Source organism: Natrix helvetica (genome assembly GCF_964273705.1).
Source record: "Natrix helvetica genome assembly, chromosome: 2".
NCBI classification, from domain to species: Eukaryota; Metazoa; Chordata; class Lepidosauria; order Squamata; family Natricidae; genus Natrix; species Natrix helvetica.
This window is the reverse complement of record NC_138552.1, coordinates 137,016,095-137,037,035: the sequence shown is the minus strand read 5'-3', so window position 1 is coordinate 137,037,035 and position 20,941 is coordinate 137,016,095. Positions and strand designations below refer to the sequence as shown.

The following is a 20,941-nucleotide window of genomic DNA, read 5'->3' as shown; positions in this document are numbered from 1 at the left end:
TATCGGACTTGGAATTTGTTTGATTAGTTATTTCAATAAAATGGGATGGGAACGAATACATGCATGAACATCTCATTGAATCTCATGTCATACCCACTTACCTGGTACAATCATTTCTACTCAAATGTAGGTACTAACATGTTATATAATATGCTTTTGGACATGAGTAGCAATATATTGTTAAATAACAGAATGGAAATAATAGCAAAATAGGTCACTTCCTGTTACACGTTACACTATGTTTGTGGAAAGAATGGGAAGTCATATCAATTATCAGTTTTGATTGTTCTTTGTTCCTCATATCCCCAATTGAAAATTTGATTAGGCCTTGAATTGATTAGGCCAACCTGCAGTCAGATTTTAAGGTACTTCCGGAAGGCCAATAGGATGGGAGTACACTTTACTTCCAGTAGAATGATGTCCCAAAGGGGCCATGGCAAAAAAGGCTACTTAGATTCTGCCAGCCAAAATTCCTTCACCAATGGTGTCTACAATATGTCCCTTCTGCCATGGCAAGTGAAGTAGGTTAATCCCATTGAGGTGAGACTTAGATAACCTGGTCCCATGCCATGAAGGGCTTTAAAGGTAGTAACCAACTTCTTGAATTGGACCTAGAAGCATACTGGCAACCAATGCAGCTCATGCAACAGCAGTATTATGTGTGCCACCCTCCACAACTCTTTGCTCTGCTTCATTTTACATCAATAGTAGCTTCCAAATACTCTTCAAGGGTAACCCCATGTAGAGTGCATTGCAGTACTCCCAAATTTGTAAGAGTTTAGTTATCCCTTCTAATGGATCTGGTCCTTGTGAAGAGCAATAGCAATAGCACCTAGACTTATATACCACTTCACAGTGATTTACCCTCTCTAAGCAGTTTACAGGGTCAGCATATTGCCCACAACAATCTGAGTCCTCATTTTACCCACCTCAGAAGGATGGAAGGCTGAGTCAACCTTGAACCTGGTGATACTCAAATTGTCGGACTGTTGGCAGCAGCAATCAGCAGAAGTAGCCTGCAGTACTACATTCTAACCACTGAGTCACCACAGCTCTGAATCTCTTATTGGAGGAACAAGCCAGTGCTCACAACCTCCCATATTCACAATACCTCGAAATAAATTTTGAATATTTTTTTTAAAAATATGTTGGAAAAAATTAAAATCTTGAGAGAGAATCTAATTTTGGGTGAATGGTAAATTTCAGATTACTTGAAGATTCCCTCCTTTTCAAAATTATTATTTTGTTATCACTCTACCATTGTATAAGATTGTGAAGTGGCACAAAATTGTTTAGATGGTGTACAGCAGCACTAATGGATCACAACATTTAATTCCATGTAAAGGCCATCCTGAATTATAAGCAAAAGGAACAAGATCTTGACAGAGGAATAAATCAGATTTGGATAAAAATATGTTTGTGTCTGTGTGCCAGACTTTGGGGAAATGATTTTGACTAATTGGCAGGTACATTTTAATTCCATGTTGCTATTTTCATGTTTAGCACTTAAATAAGAAACACCATTGCTTCAATTGCCCTGGGTGCTTACATTGTTCCAGAACATCATGATTTTGTTTTAGTTTCATGGAGAGGAATTATCTCATAGAGTAAATGAAATTTTTTATGACAACTCTCTGTAGAAGATGGAACAACAAATATCTCCAATAAAAGTCGATTCATATTGTTATCAGTAAAAGCGATGCTTCTCCATCAACACATTTGTGAAACACATTCCTCTAGAACTGCAGTGCCTTTACATGAATTGTTTAGGAAATTGCATTTGTATTCATTTCCTTCCTTCCACTCGTGGTATTATATTAAGCTGGAGATTCTATTGTGTCATGCTACATGACATGGTGACATTTGGCATGTGACTAATAAAACTATATTTTAACATTAAAAATTACTTTGATATATAAAGTAATGACAAGGTTTGTTGATTAATGACCAGGACACAGACACACACACACACACTGAAGTCTTGCTAAGTTTGAATAAACTTTGTCTAAATAAAAGTTGGACAATGAAACAAAAAATAGGTAGAGCTCCAAGCCAGTCCCTCATCTTGAAGAAGGTAAGATAGTATTAACTCAGGGTTGGATGGTCAGCCACCAATGAGAATGGCTCAAGTTGGCTGTCAGCTGTGTGTTATTACTGGACTTGTTTACTAGAGTCTTTCATATTGCGTGTCTACGACCTTCCATACTTGCCCTTTCTCTCAACTCCCCTGCCTTGGAAAGGATATGTATATATGTAGTATTCCAATTCACTTCTCATACTGAACATATTCCTCCACTTCTGGCTCTCAAACTCTGGTGGAGAGCCAGTACATTCTCAATATCCATAGCAATAGGAGAGAAATAATAATAATATTTTTTACAGTGAATCCAATAGTCAGCCAGATGATTAGACTGGATTTTTTATCCACCTGTCAAGTCCTTCCCAAGGATAAGCAGATGGTTTTAAATGTATCTTTACAGAATGTAAGCTGTTCCAAGTAAAGCTGCTTTTTGCAACCAACGGGTGATGATTTTGTCAATGCTTATATTTATTATTGTTGTTGTTGTTTGTAGTACTATTGGTTAAAGTAATATTACATTACTTTCATGTAATAAATATTTTGAGGTTGATGGACAATCTGAAACTTCATGAAGGGGTTGATCAGCTGAAGAGTTTGGGGACTGCTGATCTAGGAGCTTAAGTTCACCTTACATAGAACTCCCTCCTGCAGTTGTTCCCCACAACCACCACCCTGAAGTAGGATGGGTTCGTAGAGAAAGAAAGGGGGCATGCCCAAAGTCGAACAGTGAACTTCTATGGCTGAAATTCTCCCTGATCCTAGTTCTTAATCACTCAACCACCCCTGTAACTTTGGAGTAGACGGACCAATAGAAAATGGAAAGCTATGCTTTATATTCTGCTCATCTGGACATTGTTATCTCAATTACTCTGTGCTAGCAAGCTGGTAGGTTTGTATGGCAGTGATAACAGTGGGCTGGGGACTCAGAATGTTTTTTGTCCCCAAGTCTTTTTCTAACCAATCCAAAGACCTTTATAATGTACAAGATATTAAGCCAGTGACAGAACTTTAATGGTATTGTGATTGACACAGCTTTGATTTATGCAGATTAGGTCTTTGGAGTCTTTATTGACTCTTATGTATTCCCCCTGAATGCATGACATGGATGGATCTGCTGTTAGCGCAGGTTGTAGTTACCATAAAAATTGCATGAGTTTCACATTAGTAGGTGAAACCTTTCCATTTATCTGCTGCTTCCTTAGCTATAGAGAGTTGAATTTGATGGCCTTAGTAGTCCTTTCTATTTCCATGGTTCTATTATTAGGCATAGAACTGTTCAGCATTTTTTATTTTGGTCTGTTGTGTAGGGCGCCTTTCTGACAGTGTTTTGTATGGAGCCTTCCTGACAATGAAAAGTCAACTATTAGTATATAAATATGAAATGAACTATGCTGATAACATTTAAAGAGGTTTACTTTGGTGAACAAAGAAGAAAAATGGCATTTGAGTTTGGAAAGAAGCAATGTAAAGAACAAGTATTGTTGCTTTTTTAAAAAAAAAATCCACTTTACATTTTATATAACATAAATGACAGGGTATATACAAAGTCACTTGTCATTATTAGAACATGTGTTTAATCATCTTACTTAGCAACTCTATTTTGGGATGTTTTTCCTGAATGTTGCACTTTACGTAGTGGATGATTTTCAAATAGACACTTTTGATCTTCACAATGGATTGTAGAGAAATGATTCAATAAAATGTTATTATGAACCAATCACAGAGTAAACACCTGTTAGAGAAACTGATATACAACCAAACGTTCCCACAAGACCAAACTGGAAACTATATTTGGTCATTTCAGGAAATTAATAATCAGCCAACTTATTTCTAGTCACATTTGGAAATGTTTAATCTTACTACCTTATGGATATTAAAGACCTTCAAAACAGTGAGCTTAATTTGACTACTGGTGAGTTTATTTTCTTTGGATTTAATGAATTTTTAAACAGACTTATGAGCTTAAAATAATATACAACTGACAAAAGGAAAAATATAGATAAAAGTTAGGCCATTGGAAGAAATTGATTTTTTATTTGTAATTCTAAAAGATGGTGAAAAATTATATTAGATTATCTTCAGTGAAATTAAGTTTGAAAGCCATTTCTTTATTGTTGTCTTTGTTGCTTTTTTTTCTTTTCTTTTTTTCTTTCCTGTACCTCTCATTTGCTTTTAGCTTAGTTTGTATTAGGTTTTACTATGTTTGCTAAAACAATCCTATGACCTTTAATCCGAAACAAATCTTCATTGGTGCTTAACCTACATGTGGAGAGGAATATTTAAAAAGCTGTATTATTCCTGGCCCACAGTTTGTGGCTCTTGCTCTTCTCTACCTAAAGGTAAGGACATTATACTTTGGACCATATCCAAAATATGATAGTGCAGACACATTTTGGCATGTGGGAGGGGGGGAATCAAAACAGACAAGCCATCTACCCAAGCCTCTTGTTGACAGATTCTTTCATTTCCCTTTCATAACAAAATGCCAGCATTTGCTACATCAATGGAAACATCAACATAAATTGAAAGTAAAAACCTGAATCCATGGTGCTGACCCATTTTTCAGTTTCTCTTCTACAAAGAAAAGGCACTTTTCTAGAAAATCAAGTAATAGCCCCAGTAGAACAGATTGACTAGTATGAAAAAAAAAGGAAATAACCATTTCGAATAGCAATCAATTTTGCTTGGATTTTGAATTGCGAAATAGCTGGTGAGTCTCTGGAGTTTGTTCTTCAAGATGTATTGAATTTTATCCCTTGGGCTCAAGGGTAAGCTGTTGCAAGAGACATTATCAACAGAGACAAAATTTATTTTTTGATTGAAACTGGCAGTGAGTGACGTATTGAATATATCGATGGTGGTTTTATTTTCAGTTTCTCTGGTGGCATCTTTTACAAAAGCCTAGAATAGACCAAAGTTACAGTTAGATGACAGAGGTATGTTGTAACTTAGTAAATTAAAAATTAAAAATAGCAGTTGTAAAGAACAGACATTTAGTATGACTGCTGCCAACATAACCTTACTTTGGGATTTTAACAAACAATAGAAATCTTAGCAAAAGCCAAATTCTGATTTACCAGAACTAAGGCCAGAAGAGACTAAAAATAATAATAACAATAATAATAACAATAATAATAACAAATAAAAATAATAAATAATAATACTAATAATACTAATGATGATAATAACAAATAAAAATAACAACAACAACAACAACAACAACAACAACAATAATAATAATAATAATAATAATATCACGGTTGTAGAGGGCCAAAATGTACAGTTTATTGATATCACTGTTCCAGGAGATGCCAGAGTCGAAGAAAAAGGACTAGAAAAAATAATGAAATATCGCAACCTGGCCATCGAAACTACACAGCTATGGATGAAGCATGTAACACTGATACCCATTGTCATCGGGGCACTTGGCACCATGTCCAAGAATTTTACAAGATGCATCAACAAATTGCAACTTCCTGCAATAACACCAGCAGAACTGCAAAAAACTGCATTACTTGGAACATCTTATATTTTAAGAAAGTACTTGGTTGATACCTAGGACACTGGCAGCAAACCGTATCAACCATTAGCACCAGTCACTGGTATTTGTAATGCATTTTTGAATGTTCAGTTGGCTGAGTTTCATATTTAATGAATAAAGTAAATAATAATAATAATAATACCTGGTCTAGGTAGTCAATCACACTATTCTAAAAATAAACATATATTTGGGAATCTCCTTACCTGAATAAAATTAGTTCTCTCGTAATACCACAAGCAACATATTTTTTACTTGTTCTCATAAAAACATGTCATGATCCTCTCGCTAATTCTGCTTGGACTCTGGAACCAGACAGTAAAGAGGGGAGAGGAACCTTCGCTACTCTACTGAGCTTCACAATCCATGGGACTCCACTTCTAAGCCAGACTGCTCTGCTCATGAGCAAGGCTGAGGAATGATCCATCCAAAGCTTTGGAGTAAGATCCAGCTGCTAGTCTACTCAACTTGTATGGGGAAGGAATGGAAGGGCATTGAAGAGCCCTCTGGCTTCCAGATCCCAAAGGGAGATCACAGACTAAACTAAAGAGAGGAATCACATTTCTTCTACTCTGACTTGTTTCTTCAAGAACTGTTTCTGGGTATGGAACAGAGGTGGTATTCAGCAGGTTCTGGCTAGTTCTGGAGAACCGGTAGTGGAAATTTTGAGTAGTTCGGAGAACTGGTAAATACCACCTCTGACTGGCCCCACCCCTGATCTATTCTCTGCCTCCTGAGTCCCAGCTGATTGGGAGGAAATGGGGATTTGCAGTAATCTTCCCCTGGAGTGGAGAGAGAATGGAGATTTTACAGTATCCTTCCCATGCCACGCCCACCAAGCCACGCCCACCAAGCCACACCCACTGAACCGGTAGTAAAAAAAATTGAATCCCACCATTGGTTTGGAAGAAAGGAGAACCCAGGCTCTCCCCACCCCCCACCCCCCAGCAAACTACACAAATCCACTGTCTAATGTTAAAGCTTGAATGCAGCCTTTCCAGTTGTTTTAATGACATAACTCCTAGAGGGAACAAATCCATGTATAATTATTTATCTATATACCTCTCTAGCTATCCACACATTCATCCATTCAGTGAAAGTGCTTATTCACTACATAGTCTGATTGAACAAAGTTTACCTTTTGGGCCCCGTTAGCTGAATTTTTCTGTGATGTGATGTAATGAGCTACTGCATATTCCACCAACGCCCCAAATATAAAGCTGAAGCAGATGCCCAAATAAATGTCAATGGCTTTTATGAAACCATTGGCATTTGTCATTGACTTTCGGGACCCCATCATCAAAGTTGTCATTGAGAGCACTGTGGTTACACCTGGAAAATACAGTCGGTATTTTTTAACCACAAAAAAATGAACACCAAATGCATTTTGTTTTTGTCTGAAATTTGACACAACAGATGGTTCTCCCCTGGGTAACTTTTTGTAAGAAGCCATGGGTAATCATAAATACCCAGAAGTTTTTGATATGTGAGAATGCTTTCTGTTTTTTTTTTAAAGGGCCACATTGTTAAATCCTGAAAGCTTTTGATGAGATTATAGCAGAAAGCGTGTCCCCCATTTTTTTTCTCAAATGGATGAAGACCCAGAAAGAAAAAAATAAGGAAAAACAGGAATGTCCTGCATTTGGAAGAAGGGGACAGCTGTCCTATGGTTCTGCAAAACAGCCATATAACCAAATAGATTTTCCCCACAGCATTTACACTGGGGAAGTGGGATTGGATTAAAATCTCCATTCAAACTGTGACATTGTCAAGAAATAAAATATATTTTCTTTCTTTCTTCTTTCCTTTCCTTTCCTTTCCTTTCCTTTCCTTTCTTTCCTTTCTTTCTTTCCTCATTCTCTCTTTCTTTTTTCATGTTTCTATCATCTTTCTATCCATCTTCAGTCAGTCCTTTCTACCATCTAGCCTTCAAGGAACATTCAACTTGTTTTCAAATTTAATGCAAAGGGTCTTGGAATCTTACTCTTATATGAAGGAAAAGGATATCCTAGAACATTATTTTCTTTATATTACTGAAAACATTAATGGTGAGCAATAATGTAGTGATGGGCAGCACATCTTTTGTGAAATTCAAAATCTTTAAAGTTGACCTACTATTACTAATCCTCTGCTTGAGAAATATCTGGTGAATTTCTAAAACACTTGAACATCTCTAGAAGACAGTGTAAAATATAAATACATAATGTTCCATGTTTTGAGGTTGCTTCAAGGCTGACATGCAATATTTTAAAATTTTCATTTTATATTTTTTATCCAATACTGCTTTTTTAGATGCAATATTTTAAAATTTTCATTTTATATTTTTTATCCAATACTGCTTTTTTAGATGCAATATTTTAAAATTTTCATTTTATATTTTTATCCAACACTGCTTTTTTAGATACTATGTAATGATGTTGGATAAGCTTATGAGATTCTACATCTAAACCATGCCAAAATCAAAATAATCAGGTCATGCAATATCTATCATTTTTTACACTCCAGATACAAAGTCAAATAATAAATACATCTACAACTTTCCATCAATTTTTTTTTTAAAAATGGACACTTTCCAATGTGAAATTGTGGTGGCTATTCATTTAGTTTATTTTAGTAGCGTAATGTTTTAATTCTTACATTTAACACAATCCGTGATTTTATCTAAGCAAAGTTTCCCTCAGTCACTTTGCATCCATAAAACAAGTGTGTCTTTTTCATGTCACTCACCAATACATGTTCGTGCAGGAACTGAATCCAGGGTGATCCAGAAAGAAACCCAAGACAAAATGACAAGCAGACTGCTTGGCACATAAGTCTCCAGAATAAAATAAAGGATATTTCTCTTGAGCTCAAATTGCAGGACCAGTCTTGGATAAATGCCTGGTCCACGAAAGAAAGAAAATAGAATACATTCTTATACTGTTCTTCCAGAGAAGGAAATGATGTGCTACTTCTCACTAGGCACTAGATTACTCTAGTAATCCTTGTGACATGATAATAATATAAAGTAGTGTCAAGTGTAAAGGCTGAGCATATGATTTTGACAGGGTATCTTGCAGAAACAGAGGGAGCAGAGCAGAACTATTTCATATTCCTTGGCTTTGCTGGCACTGGATTTCTTCTTGTAAATGATGAGTAAAATGAGGGGAGAGTTTTGAAGAACATTCCACAAATCTCCCATTTATCCTCCAGAGGAACCCTTGGCTGTCACACTGAGATGTCCATGACAGCCAATTAACTTAGAAATAGCTAAGAGACTGTCATCATAACAGCCATGCAACCAGGCTAGAACAGAAGGCTTGAAGAAATGTTATGAGTTAAATCTTGAGTTAAGTCCTAGTGGTCCATGGTCATGGTCCATGGCCACCAAAAGTATTCAAAGGGCATCTGTAGCGAAGAAAAGCTTGAGACTACTGTAGTAAACCATGAAGCAAGATTATGAGATATGGCAATAAGGTGCCATCAACTACTCCTCAATGTTATAGCATTCTCAATTGTATTGTTGATATTGGGTATCTTTTCCTTCCAGTTTTTAAGGCTACTTTAGTCAGCAAATGCCTCATATAAACATTACTTGCAAAGCTCTCCTTGTCAGAGAAAGCATCAGGGGTGATCAGGGCACTGAAAATAGTTAGATCTGTCATAAAGTCTGCTCTCTACACCATTTTTACTTCCACTGCTGATTTGTTACCTGTTTCTTGACGCGACATGGTTACAAGCGTGTAAAAATGTTCCACTGTGTACTGTGAGAGTCGCACATTCTCAAGGCCATGGACAGAATCATTTCCCCTCAGCCACACGAAACGGACATCGTTTTCATCATATCCCCCTAGTGATAACATTAAAAAGGAGAGAAGTTCATTGAATAAGGAGCTGAACACCCGGTGAGGATCATCCCTGCTATTGGCAAAAAAAGAATACAAGCTAATTAGCAATTGTATGAGAAGAATGCTCTTGAAAACATGCAAGCATGCCCACAGTCTTTTCTCGAGTACCAAAGTGGAGAATATATGTGGCTCAAGATTGAGATGTTGGATTTTTGATGTTCTGTGAGATTGTTTGTCTTCCTGCAGATGTTTCATTATCAGGGCACTGCATTGATGGTGGTATCTAGCCAATTAACATCTGCAATAGAAGCATTTTCACAGAACATCAAAAATGCGACAAACTTAGATGCCTTTTAAATTGGATTCAGAAGAGCTGGGAGATGGGAAGCTCACTTCCACCAGCCCACCTCAGCTACTCCTACTTTTGGATGCTGCCTTTATCTTGAGAGGAATGGCGGTCAGCATTGCACTAGTGCAGCTAATTGATGTCAAGCCAGCTCATGGTAATTAATTCAGACTTATTATCCATTGGAAGGGAGAAATAATCAAGCCAATTATAGGTTTAAGATGTAATAATAACAATATTTGCATTTAGGGTGAAACTTACTTTCAAAGGTATAAACCAAGGGTGTCAAACTCGCGATGACATGTCATCCCATGACATATCACAACTTTTTCCCCCTTCACTAACCCGGAGGTGGGCGTGGCCAGCACATGACGCATCCGGCCTGCGGGCCACAATTCCTCAAAGCAAAAATTCTTCACTATTTCATAGAAAAAATGGAAAACACAAAATGCAGACAGATTTCATGCATTCAATCTGAGTCTTGGAATAACTCCTCCTTCAACCTCCTAGCTGATGGACTCTATGAGCTGTCGTGTTCTTTTAGCTCTTCTATATCTTTCCGTGATTCAAAAGTTTTAATTTATGATGGACTGTAGGGTAGCCAGCTAGAGTTTTCCCTGATTGCCAATCTCTTGCAGGATGATTCCTATATTTCCCTTGCCTCATTTAGCATGACACCTTTAATAGCTCCTCCAACCCTTGCTGTTTCAGAGCAAATAAACAGAAAGTTGCTCAGTTCTCATTTTCAGCTGTTACAGGAATGCACCTCTAAGGAATCACTTGGCTAGATTGCTGCCCATGAAAATTAGACTAGAACAACAAGGGAAGAAAGAGGACTGCCAGTTACCCTAGTCATGTGGATTTTCCTTCCTTCCTTCCTTCCTTCCTTCCTTCCTTCCTTCCTTCCTTCCTTCTTCTTTCCTTCCCCCCTCCCTCCCTCCCTCCTCCCCCTCTCTCTCCTTCTTAATAATGAAGATATATACTTTGAATGAGATTCCCAATCAATCTAAAAGAACTATTTCTATAGCAAACTAAATAAAGGTTTAGGATGCAACTGTCTAACCAATTCAGACATTGGGACAAGTCTGTCCCTTCCCTCATTCCTCAGAGATAAATCATTTCAAAATCCAAGAGGTACGCAGCTCGCCTAAAATCAAAGTGCAATAAACAAGCAAATATTTTAGCTTCTTGGTAATTTATGTATGGATCTGTCATTCAATAAAAAAGACAATATCATCAGTAAAAAAGCCCTGATGAATATCCCACAGTGAGAAACTATGTTTTACCCTAGGCAAACATGATTAAATCAAGTATCTAATACTACAGGAGGTTTTTATTCTCCCAGTACAATTTATCCAAATCTCTTTCTTTCAAAATTTCTGCCTACCTCATAATAGTGATAGCAGCAGTTACTTAGGGAAACTATGTAATAAATGATTTGTTTTTCATCTAGAGGTTGTTCATTTAGTATATTTAAATTGCATTAATTCTAGACATTTATCGTACTGGCTTCTCTTGTTGGCAATGAGCATATAGTTTAATAAGAATAATATTGCATGAAAGTTTGATACGGGAACCAATTATTTCTTCTCTTTTCTGTGCCAATCTTTTTTTTAATGCTAAAACCACCTACATATTAAAAAAAGAAAATTAATCATTACTATTTTCATTTTTTGCATTGTAAATAAAGTTAATCATGCAAACTAATAGGATTTTAATGTGAAAATAATAGTGACTTCCATTGGAACTTCACTCTAGTAGCTGAGAACTAAAAATTGGCCTTAATATAATGAGATTTAAGTAATTATTGAACTTGTTACCAAGGAGAAGAACAAAGAGTCTTCAAGTTCTTTAGGCTTCATATGTGTGTCTAAACAGCAAGCACAGAGAAAATGTCAGAAAGGAAAGAGAAGCAGTTTAGGTGGGTATATATTGTTGACTCCTTTAAAAAAAAATCTGATAAGAGGATGAGAAAATACTTCCATTCCATATGGGAAAGGCTGCAATAAATGCAAAATAAGAGAGGAAAATACCACCTCTTTTGGACATATTTAAAGCGGAAAAATTAGTGGCAAAGTCACAAAGATGCTAACAAAGTTGGAAAACTATACTACTTGGATGAAATGTGCTAAAAAAATGCCTTACGTGGAAAAGTGGCATGTAACAAGTAAAGCTACTAAGGATCAGGATAGATGGATGGATGGATGGATGGATGGATGGACGGACGGACGGACGGACGGACAGACGGACAGACAGACAGACAATAGACAGATGATATTCAAGCAAGTCTGTTTAAATTTAGCTGTAACATTGTTATCCAAAATGATATAAATAATACATGTAGAATCTAGACCAGCAGAAGAATAGGGTTGTTTAGGGGTCAGGAGCAATGGCCTCCTCTCGAGCAAAATTTGTGGCATAATGCTGTAATATATTTCAAGTGATTCCATTTCAGATTCAATCTAGTGGCAGAAAACCTGTCAGATAATAAGTCAGTTTAATAGTCACTGGTGCATATTTTCTGGATATTGATTGAGCTGATTAAGAGCCATGGTGGTGAAGTAGTTAGAATGCAGCATTTCAAGCTAATTCTGCCAACTGCTGGGGTTTGATCCTGACGGGGCTCAATGTTGACTCAGCCTTCCATCTTTCCGAGGTTGGTAACATGAGGACCCAGATTGTTGGGGACAATATGCTGATTCTGTAAACCTTAGAGAGGGCTGTAAAGCACTGTGATTAGTCTAAGTGCTATTGCTATTTCTTAAGATACTGTCACTCTCAGTTAGGCAGCTAGCTTCTAAGGAAATGTTCTTGCACATGCACCAAGTTTGAAATTTCAAAGGTTAAAGTAAAAGCTGACAAGATTTGCTCCATCTTCCTTGTTCAGTTTTTTAAAAATGCCATACTAAAGTGAGTTAAAGGATTTCGAAACTCCCCAAATCACGAGAGAAATTGCTTTAGATCAATGCTAACCAGTGTTCTGGTGACTAGAAGTTCTAATCTAGCTCTGACACTGAGTATGTACCACTTCTGTCAATAAAGGTCCTTCAGTACAGATCAAGTACAATAAATGGTGTGAATCTAGAAATACAGGTGTTAACAATAGAAAAGACCTCCAAATATCTTTGGTACACTTATATTTGATCCCAAAGGAAGTTAAATCTTTTTTAGAAGGATTTACCAGAAATAGATTTATCCTGTATCTCACCTGAGTCACAGGTCACAGAAATGTCCCAATCCATCACTGAAGTCACATTCCGAGTCCCTTGCGGAGAGTGTGCGGCTAACAAATTAAATTTCTATTTCTATTTCTACATCCAAATTACTGTCTGAGCTGAACCCTAATTGAACTACCAATTAACTATGTCAAAGTAAGAGGCCAATTGATAAATAGATATAGATGATGGTTTGAAGCCCCTCCAAGAATGGTGGCTGCTCATTTGCCTAACCTTCCTTTACCCTAACAATTGTTGAGTTATTTTGATGTGGAATGACAAAATTTCCTTCATTACACTTGAATTCCTTCGGATATTTCCTTACTTCCTTACATGCTGTTTTATTTCAATTGCAGATCCTACAATGGGTCATGAGTGTTACATTGATGCTGACCACATGAGGATTATTTGACCGAAATGGAAGACATTTTTCAAACCAGTATATTATAGAAGCAGAAGGCTTTTTAATTTTCCGCATCAATCAATGCTCTTCATTATATCCCAAAATGCTGTGGTGGCAATTCTTGAGAACTTGCTCCCATAATAGTAGCTCTGAACAGGGAAGAACTAGGGCTGTGTTTTGTAAAACTGTAACAATGATAGTAAAAGTGCATTGAATGCCCTCATCTAAAATCAAGAAATGTCACTCTGAAGATAGAAGTCTAGTGCCACATCTGTCACATTTTCTGAAGTAGGCTTTCAAGACCTCAAGAAGCTGAAAAATATGGAATGACATAAAACAAAAGAGGCACCCCCCCACCCAACCCCCATTCAGCTTGTTTTTAGGTAGAGATCAGCAAATGTCCCACTCTAACACTCTTCCAGAAGGCACTTAAAACCTGGTTCTGCCAGCAGGCCTGGGGAACCCAGAGCAAGATGGAGCCCATTAAAATGGCTTGTGTGATGTGTTGTTGCTGGGACAAGGGGTTTGGAGCTATTATATTATTTTATTATTTTCTTTGATTGGTTTCATTTTTTGTAGATGGTATTTTTATATCCCTGTTTTTATGTCTTGAGTTGCCATGTGCGAATAGTCGGTGATATAAATTTTCTAATAAATAAATAATTTTTAAAATGTAATGCTCAGGTACAATAAAGTTTGCATTAAAGAAAGAGACACTGTTTCCAGATGCTTACTTGATTATAGTTAAAAGAACTAAGATAATAAATTAGAAGTCATCTAGGCAGCTACAAAGAAAGGAAACCCTCTAGACATCCTAAAATTCAAGTCCACTAATCTAGACTATTCCAACACATAATCAGCCCATCCATGAATTTTGAATGCATAAAGATTGCTGTAAAGTTGAGATGTCGGACTGTCTAGCTGAATATGGCACTGTTCTTCCCATGTTTTTCCTGTAACATTAGCATGAATTAAATAATTCCATATTTAAAAGGATGAGTAGAAACCTTTACAGTCAAAAATACAAATGAGATGTTCAAATTGATGGTCTAATTATGCATTAACAAACTGAGACCAGATAGGAGGAAAAAATGTTCACTTTCCTCTTGAGTGACGTACTTACAGCTTTCCATCTGCAGCTTACAAGTCTGTGTATCCAGTGGATATTTGGACAGATCCATGTTACATGCAACAGTGGTGGTGATTCTGCAGAAGGAGAGAAGCCACATAGGTATTTATTATTATGGGCATCTGTATTCTTCATAGTAGTCCATAGGTGGCAATGTTTCTCCTTTAAAGATCAAGCAACTGTTTTAATACATACACTGGCTGCAAATTAAGCTTTGACGTTTATGGAGTTTCTCAATCATCCAGATCATGGTTGTCCCAAAGGTGCTTTTTCCAAAAGGCAACTGGACTTTCCTGGTTTTTCTTTGAACATATTTCACTTTTCATCCAAGAAGCTTCTTCAGTCCTAAGTTAGAACTGAAGAAACTTCTCAGATGAGAAGCAAAACATTTTCAAAGAAAAAAAAACAAGAGTCCAGTTGCCTTTTGGGAAAAGCACCTTTGGGATTTTCTTTTGGTGGTTAGGGTGCGTCTAGAATAGCTTCACTTACAAAAATAAGAGGACCCAGATATTACTCCATTAGACACAAACTGATTGAGGTTGTGTGAGAATGGAGTGTGCTCTAGCTCAGCCTTCACATAAGTGCCACACAACAGATCCTAGAGATCATACACATGGTTGGCCCATATTTTTATATAGAAATGAATATGAATTGCTTCTTTTTTTATTTGGAGGGTGTAGTGGATGGGTGAAAGAATCAAGTTAGGAGTTTTTGACATGCTGAGCCCCAAAAGGTTTGCCATCACTAGTATTGACTGCAGTAATCTAGATGAGAAGATGTAAGATCATGGAAATCAAGCCTTCATTACCCAGGTAGGACCTGGATGCCAACATGCCAGCCTGAGCTGTTGCAAAGCACTCCATGTAAAAGAACATTGTAGTTCTAATATCAAAGATGGAGCTTCAAACTTGATCCTTTAGGGGAAGATTAACCTCTTTGAAAGTTAGTTGAACCACATTTTTCCAACCAGCCCAACAGTGGTGGGATTCAAATTTTTTTTACTATGGTTCTGTAGACGTGGCCTGGCTTGGTGGGTGAGGCTTGGTGAGTGTGGCAGGGGAAGGATACTGCAAAATCCCCATTCCCTCCCCACTCCAAGGAAAGGATACTGTAAAATCTCCATTCCCTCTCCACCCCACTAACCTGCTTTCCAGCTCCGTTCTCCTGTGCAGGGCAACAAAAGAAGACCTAGCTGAGAAACTGATCAGCTGGGACTCGGGAGGCAGTGAGTCCCAAGACTCACTGCCTCCCGAGTCCCAGGAGGGCAGATAGGGGCAGAGTCAGTCAGATGTGGTATTTGCCGGTTTTCCGAACTACTCAAGATTTCCGTTACTGGTTTGCCAGAACCGGTCAGAACTGGCTGAATACCACCTCTGCAGCCCACCAGTTCTCCATCTTACTGGACTAAACATCAGTTTACTGACCCTTCTGCAAAACTGGTGTATCAGAAGGCAAGCAAGACTTACCGCAAAGCATACAAGACTGTCCCATTGGAGAACAACCGTATAAGCCGATTCTCTGCTGTAACTTCATGTAAGAAAGACCTTTTTGACTCCACAATATATGTGTCAGGTACCCACAGATATTTCACCAGCCGGGCATCCAGAGTAAAACTTCGGTTTCCCTGAAAAACCAGACGGGGATCTGTCCAGCGTTGTCGCAAATATATTGTGGCAGTATAGTCCTAGAAGGATGAGAATCAAGTCTATAATTTTTGTAATTTATATAAAATTTACCAAACAAGGTCTTTCAACAAATAATGGTTTCACCATTTTCTCCAAAATTAACACTTAATATTTAACTAATTCTGGCCCTTGTCTTAATAAGCAGTATTTATAAGTATCCATTAGTGGTGGGATTCGAAAATTTTTATTACCAGTTCTGTGGGCATGGCTTGGTGGGCGTGGTGTGTCTCGGTGAGCGTGGCGTGGCTTGGTGGGCGTGGTGTGGCTTGCTGGGTGTGGCAGGGAAGGATACTGTAAAATCTCCATTCCCTCCCCATTCCAGGGGAAGTTTATTGCAAAATCCCCATTTCCGCCCAATCAGCTGGGACTCGGTAGGCAGACAATAGATGGGGGCGGGGCTGATCAGAGGTAGAATTTACCGGTTCTCCGAACTACTCAAAATTTCCACTACTGGTTCTCCAGAACTGGTCAGAACCTGCTGAATACCACCTCTGGTACCCATGCTGAACCATGTAGTTCTCAAATTGCTCTATATTCTTTCTTTCTTTCTTTCTTTCTTTTTCTGTCCATAGGATTATTGAGTTGGAAGGGGCATAAGAGGTTAACTGCTTGCACTCTATAGGAATCATTGATAGATGATTCCTGATAGATAATTATGCAGATAGATAATTATGCAGATTCTGTTTAAAAAACAGGTTTTAGTGGGCTAAGAGTTTCACATGTACTGTTCCAGGCCATGAATACCATTCCATAACTACCCAAAATTGTTTAAATTCATACCTTTCAGGCAGATACAATCTGGGTGTGGGTGAATCTTTTTGTCTGCCTACATTTTTAGGTCATCATATATCAAGTCAAATATGAAACATTCAAATATCATTTTACGTCAGTACTGGCTGAAAAAATTCACTAGATTATTTTACAAGTTTATGATCTAGGGTCAAATTATTGTTCGAAAATGGAATTTTAATGATGTGTATGGATTACTTCGTATGAATTAAGGCTTTAAAATTGTAGAATACCTATGACAATTTGTTTTATATTTTTATATATTGATTTTTTTTGTTAAATCTTTTGTTTCTTTTGAATATATTAGTATTTTTCTTTTGTGTTTGGTTTGTGTTTGTTTACATATAGTTTTGTTATCTTTTTGCCTTTAATACTTTCCTTTGCTGTACAATTGTTTTTGTACAGATTTAATACAAAAATAATATTTATCTATGGTCAGAAACCAAAATTTCATACAATACCAAGTACCACAAAACATGAATAAAATATTAAAATGGTAGATCATTAGGTAATAGTCACAAATATTTACACATAAACCTGTAAATAACCATTACTGATTATAAGGATTTGGGGGGGGAAATCAATTATAATTTTTAAATGTCAATAAAATACACACTTATGCACACTCACATTATATGTATGTTTGCATAAAGAAAAAGCATTCAGCGTGTGGACTTTATCTTGGTGCTGTGAGAAAGAAAACCTGTTCACCTAAATGACTAAGAGGATTCACCGTTATGCATTTCAAAGCAATGAATTATTAAGCCTTGCAATGACGGTGAACCCCCCTCCCCCGAGCCATTTATACCTCAATTATTTATCTAGACCTAGAGCCCATTTATATAATGTTCCACATGAGACCTGGACAATACACATGATATACAATAAGAATCACTAGTGGATGCAGAAAACATTTGTTGATTAATAGCTTTGGTATATCAGAAAAGTTAGCTTCATGAAAGATTATGTCAAGCGATTTAATGTTACCAGGATGTTCAAAACCTCATTAGATCACACCTTTCTACTTGGCACTGTCTTTAGGCAGAAAAATGTGGTGTTTTAAGGGCAAGGCTATTGGCTCTAGATTCTTCCAATGTCTGTGTCAGCCTCATCTCCAGACCATTTGGCTTTGCGAACATACTTTTCAACATTTCAAATCTGAAAGTGTTGACCATTTTGCTTCATGGAACTGTTCTGCTCTGGATGTCACACACTCCAAACTAAATCATAAACAAATTAGCAATGAAATAATGGTAAAGCTGCAAACTAGTGACAATAACAGCCGCTTCATAAACAGATATAGAAGATGTAGGATGAAAGGTAACTCTAAGATACTCCCAGGAAAAAGACTTGGGGCAGAAAAAATACTTTCCTTCCCGAGTCTACATGTTGGTGCACAGATACACACAACAGGTGTCAATTAAGGTTTTCACTAAACAATGTAATGCTTTATGGATGAAGTTTTCATGATTGATTGTATATAATAAATTGGTATATGACTAAACAAGGGTTATGCAGGAAAAAAAAGAGTGGAAGAAGTCATATCCCCCAGGCTAAAGAAGCAAGTAGAGCACACCTTTTCTTACGAGGACAAACATTTGTTTTCCTCTGGTCCATGGGGCAGCAATAAATAGCACGAGCAATAGCACTTAGACTTATATACCGCTTTGTAGTGCTTTTACAGCCCTCTCTAAGCAGTTTACAGAGTCAGCCTATTGCCCCCAACAACCTGAGTCCTCGGAAGGATGGAAGGCTGAGTCAACCTTGAGCCTAGTGAGATTTGAACTGCCAAATTGGAGGCAACTAGCAGTCAGCTGAAGTAGCCTGCAATGCTGCACTCTAACCACTGCACCAACTCGGCAGTGGTTAGAGCAATAAAATATCTTTTCTCTATCCTCGAAGCCAATTTCTATTCTTTTTGTGAGCAGTGCTACCGTTAAAAATTTACAGAAAGTGATTGGTACATTTTCCAATCACATTCCTGTTGTGGGGGGGGGGGGAGGTTTGAGAGAGATAAAAAAATTAAACCATGAATAGATGGGAATCTCTGCCTAACTTGCTTTTCCCCCCCATTTGTGAATCAAGTGGTGCAATCCCCACCCACCTAATGCCTTTGTCTTAACAAATGCTCAACCTGTACTTAGCACCTGTTGCATCTGCTGCTGAAATTAAAACAAGTCATAGAGGGAAATCGCCAGCATGAGAGGGCGGAAGACTGCTTGTAACAGTCCAGGAGAGCTAAGGAGATGCCGACACCTGAATAATCACCCCCTAGTTATTACTAAACACACAGTAATGAACGTGGCAGGGTTTGTGGTAGAAAGTGAGAGAAGACAACACTTAACACTTAATCAGCGAAAGAGAAAGACGTGTGGCTTCAGTTGTGGGTTGGGGATGAGACAAAGGAGATGCAGATATGTCCCTCAAGAATGGCTAGTGAATCGCCATCGAGTTACAGCTAGAGGGGGCTTGATTGAGCCCTAAAGCAACACTGATATCCCATTGTTCCTCTATCATAAAAATAAATTTTCATGCATAATTAATATCAGAGTTTGTTGCAGCAATCACATCCAGAAACCAAACAGAGGTAACTGATTCAGCAGGATTTATTAACTTCTCTTTACATATAATATAACACATGAAGTAAATATACAATACCAAAAGCAGATTTTCCAATGTGGTAGTAAATACAAGCAAAACACAAGCAGAGGGAGAGAACAGATTCAGTTCAGAGCAGCAGATTAGCTCAGATTCAGAGCAGCAGATTACCTCAGCACAGACTCAGAGCTACAGAGCTAAGCCACACCCAGGTTCATTGATGTCTCCTTGTTGCTCACACAGCAAATACTGTTTCAGTTTCCAAACAGTCCCCATTGGCTGACCTGTTGCCATGTCTATCCAAACAGTCCCCATTGGCTTATCTGTTGCCTATTCCAGTCTATGAATATTCATACTCTGACAATTAATCAGTAGCAGTTCTTCAGACAATTGAGAGACTTTAGCCAACTGTTTTACCTGACCTGTTACATCACAAGAGGGGTGGGTTCCGGCAGGCACTACTGCCGGTTTGCTCGGGTGCGCCCCGTGCACACATGCTCAGTTGGTGCGATTAAAATTGTTCTATGTATGCGCAGAACCAAAAAACAAGATGGTGGCACCTGTAGCGCTGCCCGGAGAACCAGTTCAGGGTTCCAGCGAACCAGGCCACCAAACCACTACCATTTCACCCAAACTGGCCCAAACTGGTAGGAACCCACCACTGCATTACAATCTCCACTCTGAATATACATCAATTCCACTGAGATGTTGGGGGAAAAGGTTCCTCATGGTAGAATGAAGTGTGATTCACAAATCCAGAATGTGAAGCAAAACCTTGGATTAGAAGACCTTCAAAGTCCCTTCCAACTCTGTTATTCTATTCTAACCAAGTTCACTTAAATGCTCCCTCTACCAGTGATACAAATGCCCAATATTATTTTTTTTAAAAGGAGGGAATTTAAAAAATGTTATTAAAGCCATGAAATTACTTTCAAGCTGTACTTCTGCAGTGCTAAGTACACTTACTAGAGAGAGAGCATCAGTGAACACACACTGAAACTTAATTCTGGGTCAATCTGGATTGCAAAATGTTAGCAGTCTAAGGGACTTTATATTCTCAAAGCTGCAGTAGTATACTATACAGTTCTATTTCCTTATGTGCGCGGCAGGGATTATTTGCTTACCATATCACTTTCTGAAATGCTGGAAATACTTGCAACGTCAAGGGTCATTGCTATTGTCACAGGTTTCCCTAGGAAATGAAAAGCATTATAGTAGCAAAATTATATTTCTTGTTGCATACATAGAAACTCAGCAGATGTTTCTCACCCGTCTCCAATAACAGACACTGATTTCAGTGAGAAATCAGGGAACAAGAAGAACAATAAGGG

General features: G+C 37.7%; 1 protein-coding gene across 1 annotated transcript in view; it reads right to left on the bottom strand.

The window, feature by feature from the left end:
• Nucleotides 1-3,587: 3,587 nt before the first annotated feature.
• Nucleotides 3,588-20,941, bottom strand: part of GABRP (gamma-aminobutyric acid type A receptor subunit pi) — a 32,690-nt gene continuing 15,336 nt past the window's right edge. The window contains exons 4-10 of the mRNA XM_081943868.1: nucleotides 20,735-20,802; nucleotides 16,005-16,222; nucleotides 14,533-14,615; nucleotides 9,310-9,447; nucleotides 8,346-8,498; nucleotides 6,757-6,950; nucleotides 3,588-4,981 (exon numbers count right to left, since the gene is read on the bottom strand). Coding sequence (XP_081799994.1) covers nucleotides 4,676-4,981; nucleotides 6,757-6,950; nucleotides 8,346-8,498; nucleotides 9,310-9,447; nucleotides 14,533-14,615; nucleotides 16,005-16,222; nucleotides 20,735-20,802 — 1,160 coding nt within the window. The 3' untranslated portion in view covers nucleotides 3,588-4,675. The remainder of the gene's footprint in view (nucleotides 4,982-6,756; nucleotides 6,951-8,345; nucleotides 8,499-9,309; nucleotides 9,448-14,532; nucleotides 14,616-16,004; nucleotides 16,223-20,734; nucleotides 20,803-20,941) is intronic.